At 38.1% G+C, this 20401-nt stretch overlaps 2 protein-coding genes across 2 annotated transcripts; one reads left to right on the top strand and one right to left on the bottom strand.

Moving 5' to 3' along the window:
* Nucleotides 1-6610: 6610 nt before the first annotated feature.
* Nucleotides 6611-15003, bottom strand: pmm2 (phosphomannomutase 2). The gene is made up of 8 exons (XM_084715667.1): nt 14716-15003; nt 12750-12861; nt 12578-12654; nt 11461-11552; nt 11167-11266; nt 10261-10336; nt 9934-10049; nt 6611-8169 (listed from the first exon to the last, which is right to left on the bottom strand). Exons 1-8 carry the CDS (start codon nt 14788-14790, stop codon nt 8065-8067), a joined length of 753 nt encoding a protein of 250 aa, XP_084571793.1. The 5' UTR covers nt 14791-15003; the 3' UTR covers nt 6611-8064.
* A 1577-nt stretch (nt 15004-16580) lies between these two features.
* Nucleotides 16581-19741, top strand: hmgb2a (high mobility group box 2a). The gene is made up of 5 exons (XM_084715666.1): nt 16581-16732; nt 17544-17703; nt 18413-18558; nt 18675-18849; nt 19040-19741. Exons 2-5 carry the CDS (start codon nt 17557-17559, stop codon nt 19220-19222), a joined length of 651 nt encoding a protein of 216 aa, XP_084571792.1. The 5' UTR covers nt 16581-16732; nt 17544-17556; the 3' UTR covers nt 19223-19741.
* Nucleotides 19742-20401: the final 660 nt, after the last annotated feature.

The raw sequence follows: 20401 nt of genomic DNA, 5'->3' as shown, positions 1-20401 counted from the left end.
TGAGAGCTGTATCTGTGTCTTCAACACAAAGCCAAACACAAACACATTTCCAGTGGGTGTTGGACTCCACCAAGGTTGCTCCTTGTCCCCGATCAGGGTGCAGCTGGAACGAGGAAAAGGTACCCCAGAATCACATCAGTGTTTTTTGCAGATGATGATGAAGCTGCAACCATTAACTGATGATTGGATTTTTAATAGATTATTAAATTTATCACCAACTATTTTGATAATCAATTAATCTATTTGAGTAACTTTATCTGTAAAAAGTCAAAATTCTCTGATTCCAGCTTCTTAAATTTGAATATTTTCAGAATTTTTTTACTCCTCTTTAACAGCTTACATAGTTTTGGGTTGAGAACAAAACACGACATTTGATGATGTCATCTTGGGCTGAAGGAAACACTAATTAACATTTTTTCACCCTTTTCTGTGATTTTATAGGCAAACTATCAATAACAGATATTAATCAATGAAATAATTCATTCATCTTCTGTAATGGTTCATCGCTGGGCTGACACATAGAGACAGACAACCATTCACATTCACACCTGGACAATTTTAGAATGATCAATTAACCTATTATGCTGCATGTCTTTAGACTGTGTGAGGAAGCCAGAGGGAACCCACGCGAACACGAGGAGAACATGCAAACTCTGCACAGAAAGGCCCTGCCCCAGCTGCAAACTCCCCAGCACCCAGCTGCTGGGGGATTTGAACTCAGGACCTTATTGCTGCAAAGCAAAGCAGCATTGCTAACCACTGCGCCACCGTGCCGCCAATTCAGAAAATAATAAACCGATTAATTGACTATTAAAATAATCGTTAGTTGCAGCCCTCGCTCAATGGTTTGAGGAGCCACTGCTCCTTCACATTGAAATGATCCAGCTGAGGTGATTCGGCCATGTACTGCTGCCTTGATCATTTAGTTTGTTGTGTTATTGTGTGACTTCAGTGATTCCAAACTCACCCTTTAAAACGCCAAAGGCACACAATAACACAAACAAACTAACCAATCGAGGCAGTTGTAGATGAGGAGTGTGAGGTAAAATTATGGGTGGCTTTGGAGAAAAGGCTGTCTGATGGAAAGGTAAAGCAGTGAAAATATTCCAAAAATAGCTTGTACTTTTATTATTATAGGTAATACACTGACTGCATGTGTATCACAGAACCCCAATTCAAAAAATCCATCTTTAACTAAAGAAACACTGGAAGCTACAGATAATAATGTGATTGTAATGTCATCCCTCCATGAGATGTAACATACCTATTTGACAGTCTGGATCAAGTTAGGTGTGAGGGGCCACTAGTGAAGCACGATAACTCACTAATATAATACAGTACATACAGTATATGTAATAAGATTAGAAGCTGGTTCAGTCACATGGATATTGTTTCTCTGGAAAATTATCTTATTTGTTCATTTAGAATGGGGCAGATTAATGTTTCCAGTGAGTTTGAATCCATTATTCTAGTTGCTTAATGAAAGAACAGAAATGGAGCTCTAGACTTGCTGCTGGGGAAACTGTAAAATGTTGCATTATTTAGTCTTAACACTGGAGGGCCAATAAGCAGACAACAGTTTCTTACCTGACCTGAACTTATGTGAAGTCTTTTCTTTGGTCGACTCAATTCTTAAATTATTTCCTTTGTAACTTGTCCTGGACAAAAAAAAAAACATCACTCCATTAAATACAAATCTGCCTCTAAAGGTCAATAGTTTAGTTTTGACAGTTTAGATTAGAAACCAGATAGTTCAAAGCTCAAAATGAAAAATAACTGTGGATCCTCTGAAGGCTCTTTGTGAAAATACAATGTTGTTCCCTCAGTTGACAAGTTATAACAGGAACAGTCACAATATGTCACAGATTTACAGTCTGAAAGACTCATGACCCACTATGAATGATTGGTCATTAGATTAGATTATGTGAAAACAATAAGAACAAAATATGAACAAATTATTAATGTTTACAACAAATGCTTAAATACAGTATTTTTTTGTCTTTATTTGTGCAATATATTAAGCCATTTGTTTTTTATGTTTCAGTGTACTGTATAACATGCTACTGTATAAGGACCTGATGTCCACACTGATGTAATGATTTAATTCTCAAACCAACTGAATCCCTCAGATGAGAACATGTACATCATGAAACTCAGCGAAGTCACATAACTGATGTTTCAAATGTCATCATACACACTATATTTGACCAATGTTTGCTTTTTTTTTACTTGTGTCCTTTCAGGTGATCTGTAACTTTTTACATTCCCACTTAAATTAATCACCAACAATAAGAACTCTTTGAAACAAATGTCCAAAGTGAGATGGTATACCATAGATGGTATATTAAATACACTGATATCCTAGTCGATATACCATGAAGCAAGTTGTATCCCCCCGCCCCCTCCTCCCCAGACTCAAGGAAGCTCAGGCAGGCTGCGGGAACACTACAGGGGCGAAAGGCAAGCGCAGCATTGTAATTTGACAATAACTAGTCATGAGAAGTCCTACACTGTTAACTGTCAGTTCTCTGTCAATGTAAAGTTAAGCCCATTATCTCAAAAACAAAAAGCCCACTGCTCTGAAAATATTTGCTCAGTTTAACAGTTATAAACATCTACCCCTTGTAAACGATTATTAAGGATTTCTAACGAGTCATAAATAGGCACTTGTTCTTTAAGCAAACATTCAGTGTTAATTTGAGCTCTAATTAATGTGAAACAGGAAAAAATATAACAGAAGTTACGGATTGGACTAGAAAGCTCAAAGGAGGACAACATGGCTGCGGCGTTGTTGTCAGAGAAGCCGGTATTTAAACTTGGCATGTTTTCTTAATCTCTGATGACATTGTGATCATTTTATGATTTACTACAGTAAATATAGTACAGATTTCCCCTTTCAAAAAAAACTTTGTTTCATGGTTCCTGTGCTGTCCAGAGGGATCTGTGCGTGTAAGTGCATTCCATATTTTGACGTGCAAATACAGTGTTTGGCTGTATTTGAGCACATTGTTCTGTTAGTATATTCAAAGCTGACAGTGAAAACCTACTGTGGCTCTTTTAATGTGGGTGGACAGTCTGTACAGAAAACACATGCTGACCGAGGAGTGCATCTTAAAGTTACTGACAGGTGGTGTGTTCACTGCTGAGCGGCGAGCGCCACCTGTGGAACTGAAGAAATGAGGTGACCAAATATTTTAGCACAGATATTGTCATGTAGCTCAGTTTTTAATAGCAGCTGTTAAGTCGTAGAAATCATGTATACACTTGACATTCCTAAGACCAGGTCAAGAAAAAAAGAGCAGAGATTTTTCTCTCTTTCCATTGTTGGTATATTTTTTAAAGTTTCTCTTGGCCCCAGCAGGTGTGCCAATGTGAACATATACAGTGGTAAAAATAACAACCCCTGGTGTGTGGTGATAACACTGACTGAATCTAATGAGCTGGAAGTCCCGGGATGACCTCCTCTCCCTCTTTACTTGTACATTTCACCGTAGCCTGTGGTGTGTGTGTATGTGTGTGTGCTCTGTATCCATTGATGTGAATGACCTATCAATAAATGCACTGTTAAAGGGAACAAACAGCAACATTCTGGGTCTGGCATTTACTTCAACGGCGTCTTCTTGATTATACGGGGTGCAAGAAAACTTTACAAAACACATGTGCAACAGGCCTGTATCTCAGCATTTCATTCATTTCTGTGAAAGTGAAATAGCTTTTTATAAAGTTTAGTTAATTTGGTAACATGTCATAATAACCACCCTGAATAAGGAGTAAATTTATAATTATTTTAATGTTAGTTAATAGGTATTTTATTGTAAACAAACAGTGAAATGGTAATTATATTTATAAATGATTCATGCTATTCATTTATGCTATTTTATCATTAGTTTGTGTAATATAAAATCATTAAAACTTTGTGAATGTTAATTAATTTGCAAACGCTTTATAAACATTAATAAAGTTGTAACTGATGATATTAATACCTTATGTAGTTAGGATGAAACTCGTGTATATTGAGTTATGTATGTGATCTTATGTAAGTAATAGAAGAATGGCCAAACATCAGGGAGAAGAAAACAATGAATTAGTCAAAAAGAAGCCTATTCAGTGTATGTGATAGTAAAAAATTTAAGTATATGTGAAATATACTTAAAATATTTCCTTTAGTCTGGAGCCATCAGTTTACTCAGCAGTGGTGGACAAAGTACTCAACCCCAGTACTTGAGTCAAAGTATAAATACTCCTGGTCAAATATTACTCAACCACAAGTGAAAGTCGCTCAGTCATAATTTTACTTGAGGTAAAGTACTAGAGTACTTGGTTTTAAAAATACTTAAGTATTCAAAAGTACATGTTTTTAAAAATACTTAAGTATTCAAAAGAACAAATTACAAAGTACATTTTCTATTATCAATACCTGCTGTATTGTTTTCATGATGCATTTACAGAAGCTTGTAACTCTCTGAAACCATCTAATGATGCACTGACTTGCTTGTAGAACCACTCTGCTACACAAAGTCTATAGAAACAACTATAAAAACTTCAACATAGAAATACAATCAAAAACAAAAAGGACAGCTGTTGTCATTTTCTGATGTAACTGTATTAAAATCACTGCATAAAATTAGATTGAAGCCAACTGTAAGGAGTTCAACAAGTCTGTTAAATAACTGAGATTTCTTTCTGTCTTCAGAGGCAGAATATATACATGAATTATTCTGTATTTTTCACCCTGATAAAAACAATCCAACTTTAAAAAGTTACCTGGAATAATGAATAATTATAATAACATCTTCAGATTTAATTTTGTCTTTCTCCTGCTGTCACCATTCCCGCTTTTTGTTTGAATGAAAGAGGGAGAGCTTGCTTGTTCTTGTTACAGAGAGCGCCTGGATGATGTATTTCCACTTTTACATCAGTCCCATTAGAGAGGAGCTACTGTGATTGGTTTTCTTTTGTGAGGAACACAACATGTGACCAACTGCATTTTAGAAAAGAATAAACAGCAACAGCTGAATTCAAAGCTCAGTCAAAAAGTAACAACAACCTTCCTAGAAATGTAGTAGAGTCAAAGTACAATATTTGTCTTTGAAATGTAGTGGAGTGAAAGTCAGAGGTTTCCAAAAAAACACATACTCAAGTAAAGTACAGATACTCAAAAAATGTACTTAAGTACAGTACTCAAGTAAATGTACTTCGTTACTGTCCACCACTGTTACTCAGTGATATAAAAGGGGTCCCAACTAGAACTGCATCAGCATGACATGAAAAACAAAATAACAGCCTCCAATATTAAATTGTTTGAACACTGGAACATTTAAAACTGTGGTTATTTCATTGGTGCATCACAGTACCAAACAATACGAGAGAATACTGGCAGTGATGAGGCCCTGAGAAGTACACGGGAAAAGCTCAGGACATATCAGGTGCAGGTCCAGGTGTTGTGGTCCGTGTGCATGGTGTCAGACTGCTCACTGTTTGGCTCGTGACTGGAACATGATGCATTTCTCAGCACTGAGTCTTCCTCTGCACATTCTTACAAACTTCAATGTTATTTTAATGATTCAGGAACACCTCGATGTAAGACCGCTACGTACTGATTGTCAAATGTCTTGAGCCCTTTTGTTTTATTAATACATGTACATCCTTGTTCACTAACATTTATAACACATATAACTCAACAACACAACACACACAAATGGTCCAATTTGGACTTTTTTTTTGCAGATATATATTTATATGTCAGTAAGTGTGCAGAAATGCCAGTGATATGTGTGAGGAAATTTAGAAACAGTGTCACCATGATACACAATGTCCACCAGAAAGCACTGACAAGGTCGTTTTTACTGCGTTAAATGTCCTGTTCAGTAGATATCCTGGACACAATTCTAAGAATCACATAACAACGAAAAAGGTTTGTTAATGTTATGTGGTTTAGTTAAAAACTAAAATCTGCAAATATACTATCATACTCAAAACACAGCATCAGTGGGAGTTGTACCAAAGCATCATGTGTCATCTCAACTGCACTTCACATATTCTCATGTATTATCCAGTTCAGCGTGGATTTATACTACAGACGTTACAAAACAGACATGTTATGGAGAATTGTTCCCTTCTTTTATTTCTCACTGTTGATATATTTCAAGCAGAATCTTCATTCAAGCTCAGGTGAACATCACATGATTGTATAGTGCTTTACTTTGTCAGATACGTTCTCACATATTTCGGTGAGGTACCATAGAGGCCATGATAAAATATTTCATGTTTTATAAAATTAACTCTTTTTTTTAAAACTTAGTATCTCAAAATAATGATAGTGAGACTCATTTTAAGAATATTTCTTGTTGTTTTGCAATACAAAGACATTATTTTGAGATACTTAGTTTTTCATTACACAGGACGTCCTTTTTCATCTCATTGGCAGAAATGGGCTTCCATGCTCTAGTGATTGCCTTAACACCATTCATGAAACTTCTCATATACGCTGTTCTATGACAACTTGGAGAAGACAGCGAGTGATGTGTGTTGTGGTCCTGGTCTGTTCAGACAGAGTGAAGCGATGACAGTAAACATGGCTAAACAAAGACGAGAGTGAAACCTGCAAACATAAACTCACCGACCACTTTATTATGCAAACCCGTTCAACTGCTCGTTAACGCAAACATTTAATCAGCCAATACTGTGGCAGAAGCTCAGTGCATTTAGGCGTGCAGACGTGGTCAACACCATAGACATATTTACATAGATGCCACATTAAGATTGTATGTCGCCACCATAGTTGTCGTGGTAACCTGTGAATGAATACATGTAAACGGAAGAGCTGCAGTTTTTCTGGGCAAAAGCACTATGATGTTTATTTCTCAATTTATTACTATGTGTCATTTTTATATTCAAGGAATTATGATCTACGTGAAGTAACTTAGGAAAAAAAACAACTTTGCTTTTTCTTACACCACATCAACCATAAACTCGTGAATATAACATGACTCACTGAAATTGATTGAGAAACACTACAGTCCTTTAAACCAGAAAAAAATGCAGCTCCTCCATTTACATGTTTTCATTCACAGATCAGTCTTGCCATGACCAATATGGTGACAACGCTTACGTGTTGCAGCAACAAGCTGAAGCAGTCCATGCAGTTTTGCTGTATTTAACATCTACGGTCAAGTAGATCTTCTCAAGTTCGAAGAGCAAGACTGGTTCCAGCTTATAGAAAAGCAACTGTAACTCAAATAACCAGTTGTTACATCAGAGGTGTTCAGAAGAGCTACAGCACCAGATGCTACTCCTGTCAGCTAGAGAACAGGAAACTGAGGCTACAACGGGCACAGGCTCGCTAACAACAGACAATAAAAGACTGGGAAAACCATTGAATGTTGCAGTAGTAACTGACATGTCAGACCAGGCAGATGGTAGGGTCAGAATTTAGTGCAAACAACATGAAAACACGGATCACAGTCATATGACCTCAATTCAGTGGAGCACCTCTGGGATGTGGTGGAGAGGAACAGTTGCATCGCAGACAAAGCTGCAGCTACAGCATGACGCTCTCATGTCAGTATGGACTAAAATCTCTGAGAGATGTTTCCAGAACCTTGTTGAATCTATGCAATAAATAATTAAGGCAGTTATGAAGGCAAAACGAGGTGCAATCCAGCAGCATGGTGAACCTAATAAAGTGGACAGTGAGTGTAAAATGCCAGGAGGAAGAAGCTACAAATTAGTACTAGCAATGGCAATGGTTTGGGCTCAGCGTTTACCATGAAGTAATGCTGGTAACATGAAAGAAAAATAAAATAATCATATTTAAACCATTACTTTTACCATCACAATTTAAAAAAATACCCAGAAATCCCTCCTTTCATTTGCCACAGAGTCTTCCCTCTCCCACATTATCAAAGACACCATGACACTGGCTCTTTGCAGTGCATTAAATTAATCATTTTAGTAATTCAACTTCACAGTTAGACATGAAGAAGTTGTCTTTGAGACATATTTTCTCTCTGTCTTGTAAAAATGACAGACATGTACAGTGAAACCTGTGACGGCTATCGTCTCTCACGAGAAGAAAAGCTGCTGACAGAGTTTTTGTGTGTCCCCTGGGCAGGACACTTCATGGCCGATGGTTCGAGGGTCACTGTAGATCTCGTAGTCGTTTCCTCCCTTGAACAGAACAAACACATATACAACAATTAGCTTAACTACATTGTGACATTCTAAATAGGATTACTGAAGTCAAGCTCATATTCAGACAGATCCTGCTTTCCTGGAATATGATGTATGAGTGTCTGAATTTTCTTTTATTTCTATGAAAAAATAAGTCCTAAAGCAACCAAACTGAACGTGTGCTTTCTACATACGAGCTCAGACAAGGCCAAATAGAAGCACTGGGATTGTTAGTCGTATCAAAAATCTTTTAATGCTCAGACACATGACAGGCTTATCCCCTTACCTAGCGGGAAGACCTCATAGCTAAACGTGGTACTTGCAGTTGTTCTGTGTATTTTTCCACAACATTTTAGAGGTTAAATGTCCCGTGTGTCAGATTTAGTGGCATCAAGCTGTGATGTTGAAGACTGTAACAAAGTCACCTCACCCTCCCCTTCCAAGTGTATGGGAAAAACTACAGTGATCATGCAAAAGGGGAAGGGGGGGAAATGTTTTTGAATGGAGGCGGTACTCAGCGAGTGTGAGCCCTCGTTAGGTCCTGACAACCGACCACATGGTGTGAGCACTTTCACAACAGCACAGCATGCAGACAATTGTGTAGTCTGGAACAGAGAACAGTCTTCTTCTAATCTGGGCGTTGACTCACACACAAACCCCAAGATATAATCCCTGATTTCTTTTTAACTGCATCCAAGAGGACTCCAAATCCCCAAATGTGTTTTAAAATATCAGCAGTGAGCTTGGATGAAATTGGAGTTTGTAGTTTAATGATCATATTCTGTGCTGTTTTTTAAAAATATCACCCTTTATACAATCATTTATACAACATTATTGCATGTGTCCACACTCATGTTTCAGGTTGTTTTCATAAAGATCTCCACTCACATTGACTGCATTCACATAAACAGTTATTTTTCACTATTATTGGGTATACAAAAATATTTTGAATATCATATAGTATATTCATGTAAAGAGCATTATCCATTTGGATATTCCTAATTAGGCCTTGTTCTGAATGCAGCAATAACCCATTAAGACATGTAGGATGCACCGATATTTGGATTTTAGGAGTATTCTTTGGACATATATACAGCCTATACAGAATATACATCTCAGTTGGGTTTTTGCAGTTGTGACACACATTCTCTTGCCTGTTTAGGATCAACTCTGTGGTAAAGAAACCATCTAGTCAACGGTTTGCAAGGTTGGTGTAGAGAGGCATGCATAAAAAAGCCCACATTTCTGGTCAGAAGGAAACACACCTACTTTTAAACATTGTAAAAGGTTTTTAGATATGCTTTGGATATGATATGTAATATTAGCTCTAGGACATAAGTCATTACATTATTCAGAGTATGACCTGCAGCTCTTTGATGCATGCCATCTCCTGTCTTTCTCTAGACCCGTTCCTCTCTATATTCAGCTGTCTACAAAAACACATCCTTTCCTTTCCATCTTCTGTTCACACTGAGTCATCTTTCTAAAATGCTCTACACAGTCGATAACCCTGTTAATGCAGATGGCCAAACCTGTTACTGTAAAGTACCCTGAATGATGAAATGCCATCATAGATAGGTATTAGCTCCTGTTCTGACCACACAACATGTTGTCAAAAACACCTCCTTCATTAGGCTCAGTAGTCCAACTGTGTTTTCTCAATGGGCTGCCTGTCTGGTCTTTGTACCACTGGCTTTACCTGCCACTCCTATTGATATTCTGTCCTGTATTGTGTTGTCCTGCAGTAGTTAGCATACTCACAGGTTTGGTCTTGTCTCCAAAGAAGTGAATGGTTGAGTAGTTGTCCTTCTCAACAATCCCCAGACAGAATCTCTTATCCCAACCATCAGGAAACACATCAAAGCTGATCTGCCCTCCTGCAGACAAACAAAGAGCCACGATGATTTGGACGATTTACATCACACTGACAAAGAAACAGCCACAAGTGTCCTGACATTACATACTGTCCGAAGTTGCAATAGTTCTTTTTGTTTCATGGCCTGGTACTTAAAGCACACGAGTCTTAAGCTGTAACTGATCCCGTGTTCCTTACAAGATGTATAATTGCCATGAGTGCAGTCAACTCACCAATTGAAAATGACAGTCCTTTTCCTTTGAACTCTTCCCTTAATGTGGCCACGAACTTCTCTCGGATTTTCTCTTTCTGTAAGGAGTAAAGAAAAAAATGAAATCCCCAGCCCTTCAGATTTCTGTAAATCTTGTCTTCATTCCTATGTGGCAGGTTAATAAGCAAAGCTGAATAGAAAAGTGTTCTGTCACTCAGGCAAAGTTAAAGCTGCAGACATTTAATATATTATCATTTGATATACTGTATACTATTTAAGTTTCTGGGCATCTGAGAAATCTAAGTCCAGTATTCAGTCTCCTTTCAGCTCTGTTTTAGTTTCATTCACTCCTGAGAAAAACATCTGGCTCTTAAGCTGTAAAGCGCTCCACTATGATGCACTAGGGTTTCTAGAGTCGTGTGACATAAATTTTGTCATCAGAGTGTGGACATGTTTGCTCTGTACAGACATCCGCCTACCCTCACTTTGTTGAACCTGCCTGCAAACCACAAACATTCAGTACAGATGCTGATCTCCTGCACATGTGAGGAACACAGTCTCTAGGCGAACTCCAGAAAGTAGTAAAAACAGAACTAATAGGTATCCATGAGATCCACAGCTGTCCGTGTACCCTGTCTGTCTGTTTAAGAGTATAATCGAGGCCTATCTGTGACTGTAGAGCCACTGCAGCGGGCAGTGGGATTATTAGAGCTTTTGTGGCTGAGAATGAATTTAACTGCACAAATCAAAAACATTAACAGTTAACTTGCTGCGGATGAAATCAGCTTCATGAGCTGAGAGATGCTCAAAAAAGCTGTGGGAAGTGCTAAATCTGTGGGTTCGTCACTACGAGTGAGTCCTATCACATTACACACAGTTAATCTGCTAAAATGAAAATAATAGTGGAGTCTGTCAATGTGTGTGTTACCTTATCTAACTCGAAGAACTCTGTCCTCTCTTCCTGAGTACAACTGCGTCCAATAGGGGAGACGTTCAGCATGCCATTACGGAATTCAATGAATGTCCCCCTGTAACACATCACACATTACAGTTTAGTCTTAATCACTGCTATCTGTTATTATTCTACACTTTCAAATGTTACAGAACTTTTAATGCTTTTCAGCACTCCTCCATGCGTGTTACATCAGTACTACAACACTGTTAATCCAAAAAACAAATAAATATTGATAATAATGAGATCATGACCCTAATATGTCTGTACCTTTTCTTAGGCAGTTTGATCTTGGCCATGTAGTTGAGACAGAAGTTAATGAAATCTTGCAGTAGCTCTTCTCCCATATGGGCCTGGATGGACTGACAATAGTAAACAGACAAAGTCAAATAGGTATCATCACCATCACCATCATCATCATCATCATCATCATCATCTGTTCACAAATTCAAGATTATCAAAGAAAAGATGGAAAATCATCTTAAAAGGATAGTTTTTTGTTTTTTGTATGAGGTATGAGGTATTTAACCATTGTCAGTGTGATACCTGTGGTAGATGGTGGTCGGCACACGCGCAGTTTCCTACTGGTGTAGGAAGCTAAGCAATGTGCGGCTGTGGATGGGGCAGCAACAAAATGTATTTTAGCCACTTATAAAAATAAGTGGCTAAAATACGTTTTATCAGTTTAAGTGTACGCTATATTTAGAACATTTTCATTGCTTTGCCCTCCATCAGATGCTCTTTTTCTGATGGGAATCCATTGTTATATAGAATAAATATTTTTCTCTCCAAATCCACCAGACTCTTTTGACAAAAAACATTCATTTCACCTTGGAGAACACGGGATTTGCTGGTCTACCACTGCCTTGATTAGCTAGTTTGTTTGTGTGTAATGTGTGACTTTGGTGAATCTGAACTAACCCTTTTAAATACCAAAGTCACAGAAAAACACAACAAACTAAGAGTGAGGGAGTGGTAGATTGGCAAAAACCTCACAGAACACAGGAGTTACCAAAGGAATCTGGTTGGTTTGGAGAGAGCAATATTTGGCAATTTCCTGTCAGATAATGCAGTTTGACAGCAAGGTTAAAACAGTGAAAATTTTCTAAAGATAGTGTATATTTAAAATTACACAGATTTTTTTTAGGTGTGCCTTTTTAGGTGGCTATATTACCTTGCTTAACTCCTACTGCTCCTTCAAACTGGAGGCATGCCAACCACATTTACTGTGGGTAATACACTGACTATGGATAAGGATGTCATACAACCCCACTTAAAAAAAAATCCGAAATTATCTCTTTAATCTGTCAAACAAAGACTTTGATAGTACAGGCTTTAAAGTATTGGCATAAAATAGTGTGTTTTGGAAGCATCGGGTAAATCTTACCTGGGAAGAGAGAAACTCTCCATTCTTATAGGCTACAAGACCGTTCTCAGCAAACACATAGTCCACTTTCTGGATCACTGCACACATCAACAAACACAAGAACACAGAGTCAAACCAATGACATACTTAAGGAATGGATATAGAGTTGTTCTACTCTATAGATATAGCTCACCGTCATCTCCCAGCTGCTCTTTGATCTTGCTGAGGTCTGACCCTCCTACCACTCCGACTCGGACCCGACTCCTCAGCTTCTCAAGGAACTCTGTCATGTCTGGAGTCACACGCTGAAAATACACACATATCAATTACACTTAATGACATGATGGAATAAACATCAGCAATAAGAGCAACAAGACTCATATAAAAATGTCTGCATCAGTCACTCAGCTTTTGCACTGTGAAAGAGTGACAAAGTCCATGTAAGGAGGAGGTTGTGGTGGAGGAGGGTGTATCCGTCACAGTGTGGTTAGATTTAGGCGACATAACAATTTGGTTAGATTTAGGAAAAGATTGTGGTTTGTTTCTGCTACGCAGGTGTAAACAGTCACATTGGCTAATCCACAGCCAGTGCAAATAGCATTGTTGACTGCCAACACCTGGGTGCTAACAATATTTGCCATGATTTTAATTGAATATTGTATGTATTTCAGTTGCTGGCATTCATATCAACTATTATGCATCCCAACCGCCAAAGTCTGTGCTCATTTTGTTTCTTAACCTTTCACAATTGACTAAGATTGTCTGGTATGTCAAGTATCACCTTCTCTCCTCATAGTATAATCACCTGTTTATGACTTTATATTGGTCCACAATAATTCTCCACACATAGTAACAGAGTAATGCACAGTTACACCCTCAACTCAGGAAACACCATCAAAGGAAGATAAACAGCCCAAACTGGTTATAGAGCCTTAATTAGCACCACTGGTAACACCTTTGTTTACCCCATTTCATATTAATGTCGCTGCTATAAAAAAAGGTCTGTCAGCAGACCTGTGTACAACTAAAAGTGACCAGATATTTGCTACAATAAAATGTGGGTAATAACACACTGATTCTATAAATATTAATTCTGACACTTTAATAGTAATTGAAAAAAATGATTTAAGAGTTGAATACATGTTAATTTTAATGTGTGCAAACCACTGATTGTATACTGGTGCAAATATATCTCTCACTGCTCAACTAAAACCTCCAGTAGTCTCCAGTCCAGTGATTAAAGCTTGAATATTTTTTGTGTTGTAAACTTGCAAAATGTTTTCCATTCTGGGATAATTTGTATCATTTAACTAACATACTTGTCATGCAAAATTGGGTGTCTAGAAGGGAACCTTTGATTTGACAAACTCTCTCGAGATTTGAAGACGATGTTCATTTACTGCTCATGTTATTACACAAACTTATGTTTTACAATGTGATGACGCACTGGTTATGATCTGGTTAGGGTTAGGGACAAAAACACTGGGGGAGGGTAATAAAAAGAGTTTGATTTGGGTTAACACGATCACTCTCGCGAGGTTTTTTGTGCGTCTGGGGTTCCCATTCTGAAACGACGGGCTTGCTCCATAGCTGGTTCTGCTTGTTAGCAAAATGCTAGTAGAAACAAACGGAAACACGATTAGCATCAGCTTTGTTTGATTTAATGACCGAGACAGGTGTGTTTTTTAATTCATGGGGTGACCACAGGGATATCTGCCACGTGTTTACAGAATGTATATCCAACTTGAATATTTAGTTACAAAAAACTCAAATAAACTGTCAAAAAACTATACTGGGACCCTTTAGGCCGGGCACTTCCTGTTAGGGGTGTGAGAGTTGGTGAGAGGTGACCGAAGTAATTTGTTGATATAACTAACGTTAACACGTCATTACATTATTTAGAATTCTTTATTACATTATTATTATTAATTATTATACAAGAGAATGTCGCTCATTAGTCCAGTCCATCAACCTTGTGTCGTTTTTGGGTGGAACCATTTTTCAGAGTAAAAGTTTCCGCGGAACACGCTCTCGCTCGGAAGAACTACAACAACGACGTGGAACCGGATGTTGCACCGACACGTACTGTCATATATACTTCTATGAATGGAGTCAAGTGTAACAGTACTTTTACACACAGACACACACACATCGGGTACCTGTCTGGCGGTTGTGAGCGTCCCGTCAACGTCGAACAGGCAGAGCGTGTTCGTGTCCACAGCGGAGTCGTTCATCTTGTCTGTCTGTCTCTTCTCGCAGTTTGATAAGTTAGACTGCTGCCGTCTCACTAACCGTCGCTCACTGTGGAAACAGTCCCTGTATTTGTCCTGGTGTATATTGATGATCGGTCAGTGTGTATCCACTCTTTCTCGCTTAGCTCCTCTATCCCGTCGTTGTCGCCACAGTGTAGTCCAGCTGCAGAACTAGAATGACAACTACACTACTGAAGAAACTCGCTGCTTCTTCTTCTTCTTCTCCCTCTGTGGATCAGGCAGACTAGACGCCACATTGACATGTTGCTGCCCTCTACTGCTTGTTCATAATGTTCCTTTGGCAGTTATTTACATTTTTTATTATATAGTCCAATACTGTGCAGATATTGCACCAGTTTATTCATTTTAGTTTTGCTACACAGGATGAATAGAATACAATATTTGCCTCTGAAATGTAGTGGAGATAGAAGCATAAAGTTACTTAAAATTGAAATGCTTATGTACAAGTACCTAGAATTTGTATCCAAGTACAGTATTTGAGTGAATATGCTTAGTTACATTTCATCACTGTATAAAAATTATAAAGTGCCCTCTACAGAAACCCAGTGTATAAGAAAATGAAAAGAAGTGGCCTATATAGTGTCCTTCCATGTGCCTCTAAGTTTATAGTTTCCTCTGTGTGTTTTTATTACAGCGGTGTACTTTAAACCTGAGTCACATACTAAAACACTGGTAATCTTAAACCAGAGTTTGGAACTGTTTTACCATAACTGCATCATGACTTTCTGTGCACCAGTGCCTCACTGTTGCAAACAACTTGCTCTGGACGTAAATTTGAGATTGCTGAGCAAAGGCAGAGTGTCAGCATGATTTAATTCTGTTTGAAACTGAATATAATATATGTCACTTTTTTTAATTAAAAAACATTAAGTTAAAAATTTACTTTTTATGCCATACAAAGAATGAAAACAGATAACAAGACACCTATCTCACAGTCATCACAAAATGAACCACTGCCATGAATGTTATGTATCACAATTTCACAAGACAGTGTTTTTGAGAATCAATACAGTATCACAAAACATAATATCACAGTACTCAAATATATTGATATTTTCTTACACCCCTAATATTGAGACACGAGAAAATATTAGGATGTTATTTATAAGTCATACTGACAGTTCCATGACTATGAAGAAAACAAGATCATGCACAATGTGTCATGGCTCATTACTTTTAGGGTCTTACAGTCAAAACTTTTTATATCATAATCTTATATACAGTAGATCTACTGCACTTTAAAACAAGCAGGATTAATTAATTTTCCGCCACGCAATTAATGCGATTGCATATTCAGTATAAAGTACAGTAGTTTGACTGCTAACTCATTAGATGCAAGCATATTTACCCAATTTAAATTGTATTTTAAAGGGAAAAGATAAATCGGGAGAACTAATTTTCATTATCTGGCCAGTTGATCAGTCATCTACGGCCGTTAAAAACAAATGAGGAGTTTTGTTTTTGACTGGGTGGGGCGGTTGAATTAAATAACATAGAAAGGCGCTTCAGTTGTTTCCGCTGGGCTGTCAGTCTCAAATAGAAAACAAGCGGTTAAAACGTACACGTACGCCGACCACACATGAACAGATGAAAATATTTTGACTCATAACTAACAAAGGACCTTTCGCGCCGTATGTTTAAAAGCCCAGTTCAACCAATCAGCGTAATGACGCCACATACAAACATGATGTCTTGCTCGCACAGACTTCAACCAATCACAGCGCTGTATCTTTCTTGTGCCCACGATTCAAACTTAAGTGCCTACATCTGACCAATCCGCTGCTGGTGTGGGCGGAGTTGTGAAAGTACTTCTAGTTAAGTTAGTTGGGCCTTGCAGACGGTGACAAAACAGTTGCGCTTTCTTCCTCATTCAGTCGTTCAGAAGTTGTGTTGCTGAGAACAGGTAAGGCTCTGCTGTTTTTTTGCACTTGTATTTAACTGATATTGTTGGTAAAGACACTGTCGTTTTCTGTGGAATTTTCGCGAATTGTCAACAGCAATGTAATGTCTTACGTGTGCATTTACCAGTTAAAACTTAATACTGAAAAAATCATCTATGTCCGAGTAATTCACAACGTTGTCTATAATATCTACAGAAAGCCGACTCTGGTTTAATCACGTAACAAATGGTGATAGCCGTTTTTATACTCCGTCACAAAACATGTAATCTATCGTTGTGCGCAACATGCAGTTCCAACGCCATTTGGTTTGATAGCTTAGCCTGCTACACGACGATAGCGCCCACATTTAAAGTTTCTTTAAGTCACTGTTTGGTTTAGACTCGGTCTTGTGGTTAGTTGAACTCTAACTGAAGGCAGAGTGATGTTAACGGTCGAGCAGAGATAAAGTAATGGCCGTTATGTGACTTTATTGGGTGTGTTGTTGGCGCAGTCGCGTTTAGGCGGGAAGATACAAAATGGAGGCGAGTCTTTTTGTCCCAGTGAGGCTGAAATCCGATTAGAGCCTTAAAACACCCCTGGGCGTAAGCTTGCTCTGTTTGTGTTATAATAGCCTAACTTGTAAGACTCGAGCGACGACGGCAAATGTTAAAATGTGCGTCAGTTGATATTCAGTTACTCTATAAAGTTTACGTAAAGTTCGTGTGTGCATGTACGAGCCTCAATAAATCTTATATTCCACCGCCCACTCAGATGTTTTTGTAAGTCATTATTGTTCAGTGTTTAAAGTGGTATTTGTTTTGCACCTTCTTATAGATTAACCACAGCCATGAAGAGGGACCCAAATAAACCAAGGGGGAAGACGAGCTCTTATGCTTTCTTTGTGTCGACCTGCCGTGAGGAACACAAGAAGAAGCACCCAGGGGCATCTGTGGAGTTTTCAGAGTTTTCCAAGAAATGCTCTGAGAGATGGAAGGTAAGTCAGTCCTTTGTTTTTAAGTGTTTTATGAAATTTATTTGCAGTGGATGTTGTATTTTTCATTTTATTGAATTACAACTGCTGAATTGTATAAGTGAGATGTTGACTACCACAGAACCAGAAGTTGAATTTGAGTCAGAGGCTGTGGTGGAAGAAGTGTTGAAAAATGCCACAGTATAAATAGGATTTCTGTCACTCTTAACCTCAATTTGTCCCTAAAATGGCTTCATTAAGACTTTGACGTGTTTAAAAAAATTTATTAACATTGCTTAGTTTTGTTAACTCAAGACTACTGTAAGTCAAGCACACAATTGCTCTTATGTTTTTTGCCAGTGGCTGTGAAAATGGTTTTACATTGCATTCATAATCTCACAATGTTAATATTTTTTTGTAACCCACGGAAACCACAGAAATATTACTGAGGACACTGCACAAGTATCAGTAAAAGCTTTTTAAAATCACCATCAAATGCATATAGTATGATGTTGGCATTGCTGTGGAGCCTTTTTTAGACTTGTATACCACAGGTAGATTAGTAGTTTAGTGCTGCATCATGTTTTAAAGTGTAAAAGTTTTAAATGTTTACATTTTATTTAATATAAAGAAGACTTGGTGTAAAATATGAGAAGTAGAACATTTACCTTAGTGTGGTGGAGCAGAAAAATAAAACGGCAACAGAATTTTAGTTGTTTTTGTTGTCTTGTAGACCATGTCCCCCAAGGAGAAGGTGAAGTTTGAGGAGATGGCCAAGAATGACAAATTGCGCTACGACCAAGAGATGAAATCGTACGTCCCTCCCAAGGGTTCCAGGCAGAAGAAGAAGAAAGATCCCAATGCACCCAAAAGACCACCGTAAGTCTTCACCACACTGCCCCACGCAGGGTTTAAAAATGAGAGAACGGACCTGTTTTGACCTACATTAAGCATATAGCTACTTTCTGACACTGACCCATCCCTTTTCTCTCCAGTTCCGCTTTCTTCGTGTTCTGCTCTGATCACCGTCCCAGGGTCAAAGAGGAAAACCCTGGCATCTCCATCGGTGAAATCGCCAAGAAGCTTGGCGAGTTGTGGGCTGCACAGAGTCCCAAAGACAGGGCTCCATATGCGGCCAAGGCTGCCAAATTGAAGGAGAAATATGAGAAGGTATGTACCTGTTGCCCAGTGTTTTAACACCATCGGCAGGTTAAAGCACCACGGAACAGATCCCACGAAATACCCAACTGACTGAAAATTGTATTTTTAAAAAATCTTAATGTTTCAAGCGGCATTTGTCGAAACCAGTCATGCTAAAGTGTCATGAATGATAACGGACATTTTCCCTTTTCCACAATAGGATATTGCTGCATACAGAGCCAAGGGTGGTTCAGGGAAGAGTGATGGTGGTAAGAAGAGTGGCCCGGGCAGGCCTGCTGGCAAGAAAGCAGAACCAGTTGATGATGATGACGACGACGACGATGACGATGAGGAAGATGATGATGAGGAGGAAGATGAAGACGACGATGATGATGATGAATAAGCAGTTTGTATGTTGAAGGATGTGGATTTTGCAACACATTATTCAGCTTAACTCCTGTTTTCTTTGTGTGTGGATGATTCCAACAGTATAGCCTGCTGTCCCTGTTGGTCTGCTCTGTAGGATAGCGACATGTTCCTTTTCAAATTCAGGGATTTTAGTTTTTATTTTGTCATTAGTCCCCTTTGATTATTTTTAAACATTTATTCTACTGAACTTGGGTTTGTTACATCTTTGACCCTTTTCCTATCTAAACAGGCAGCCGCATATTTCCTGTGATATTACAAAGACCTGAAGTTCCTGCATGGACAGCAGCAAATCAGCAAAGTTTTAAAAATGTATTGTTTCTGGAAGCACTGCTTATGTTTTCTGTTTAGTGGTGCTGTTTCTTCAGTCATTTTACTACCAGGAGTTATCTGTAGTTTGATAAAGAAGTTTGCAGCCATTTTTAATGTGGAACTTGGAGAACTTTCATGTAGAATGGATTTTTCTTTTGTAATAAAATTTTGTATATTGATTATATTTGTGTGGCCTTAATTAGGAAATAGTTCATCTTGGACATACTAAATGAAGTACTGCATCTCTTAATGGTACTTAAATGTCACAGCTAAAACTGCTCACATTGACAAAATCTGATACACTGCAACAAGCCTTTTACATATGAACAGTAAGGAATATTGGTAATGAAATGTACTTTAAGCATGAAGAGTGAAAATACTCAATTTGGTGGCTATTTAAAAAAAAGTCCTAACAGTTGACAAATCAAGAGTACAATACTTTTGAGAATGTGATCTTGGGTTTTGGGAAACACTCGCCAACAAACTTTCACCATTTTCTGGACCAACTAATGAACAATTGATTGATTGAAAAAAACAGTTGACAGATTACTCTAATGGAAATAATTAGTTGCACACATGCTTTAATGTTGTCATTGGTTGAAGTGACTCTAACTTAAAGTACACTTATGTTTTTAATCTGTAACAATACAGCATATTATCAGCTGTTTTGCAGGTAAAATCTTTTATTTGAAAGTAACAGTGATTGTAAAATCTGAGTGAAAAGTACATATACCTCCAAGTTGTACAGTACTTGATTGAATGTACTTACTTTCCACCATCATCTCAGTCCCACTAGAAGGGGATATATTTGAAAGTTTTGTGTAATTCTAACCACGTCCTGTCT

This window comes from Lutjanus erythropterus, chromosome 3 (assembly GCF_056507025.1).
Source record: "Lutjanus erythropterus isolate fLutEry1 chromosome 3, fLutEry1.hap2, whole genome shotgun sequence".
NCBI classification, from domain to species: domain Eukaryota; kingdom Metazoa; phylum Chordata; class Actinopteri; order Lutjaniformes; family Lutjanidae; genus Lutjanus; species Lutjanus erythropterus.
Note: the sequence above shows the minus strand (reverse complement) of the source record. Positions and strands in the feature narration are given on the sequence as shown.

Coding starts and splice junctions, on each gene's coding strand:
- pmm2 (XM_084715667.1), bottom strand. CDS start 14,790: ATGAACGACTCCGCTGTGGACACGAACACGCTCTGCCTGTTCGACGTT. Junction 11,553..12,577: donor GAGAGTTTCTCTCTTCCCAG/GTAAGATTTACC, acceptor TACTATTGTCAG/TCCATCCAGGCCCATATGGG. Junction 10,337..11,166: donor AGTTCTTCGAGTTAGATAAG/GTAACACACACA, acceptor TACTCCTTACAG/AAAGAGAAAATCCGAGAGAA.
- hmgb2a (XM_084715666.1), top strand. CDS start 17,557: ATGAAGAGGGACCCAAATAAACCAAGGGGGAAGACGAGCTCTTATGCT. Junction 18,559..18,674: donor AATGCACCCAAAAGACCACC/GTAAGTCTTCAC, acceptor TTTTCTCTCCAG/TTCCGCTTTCTTCGTGTTCT. Junction 18,850..19,039: donor TGAAGGAGAAATATGAGAAG/GTATGTACCTGT, acceptor TTTCCACAATAG/GATATTGCTGCATACAGAGC.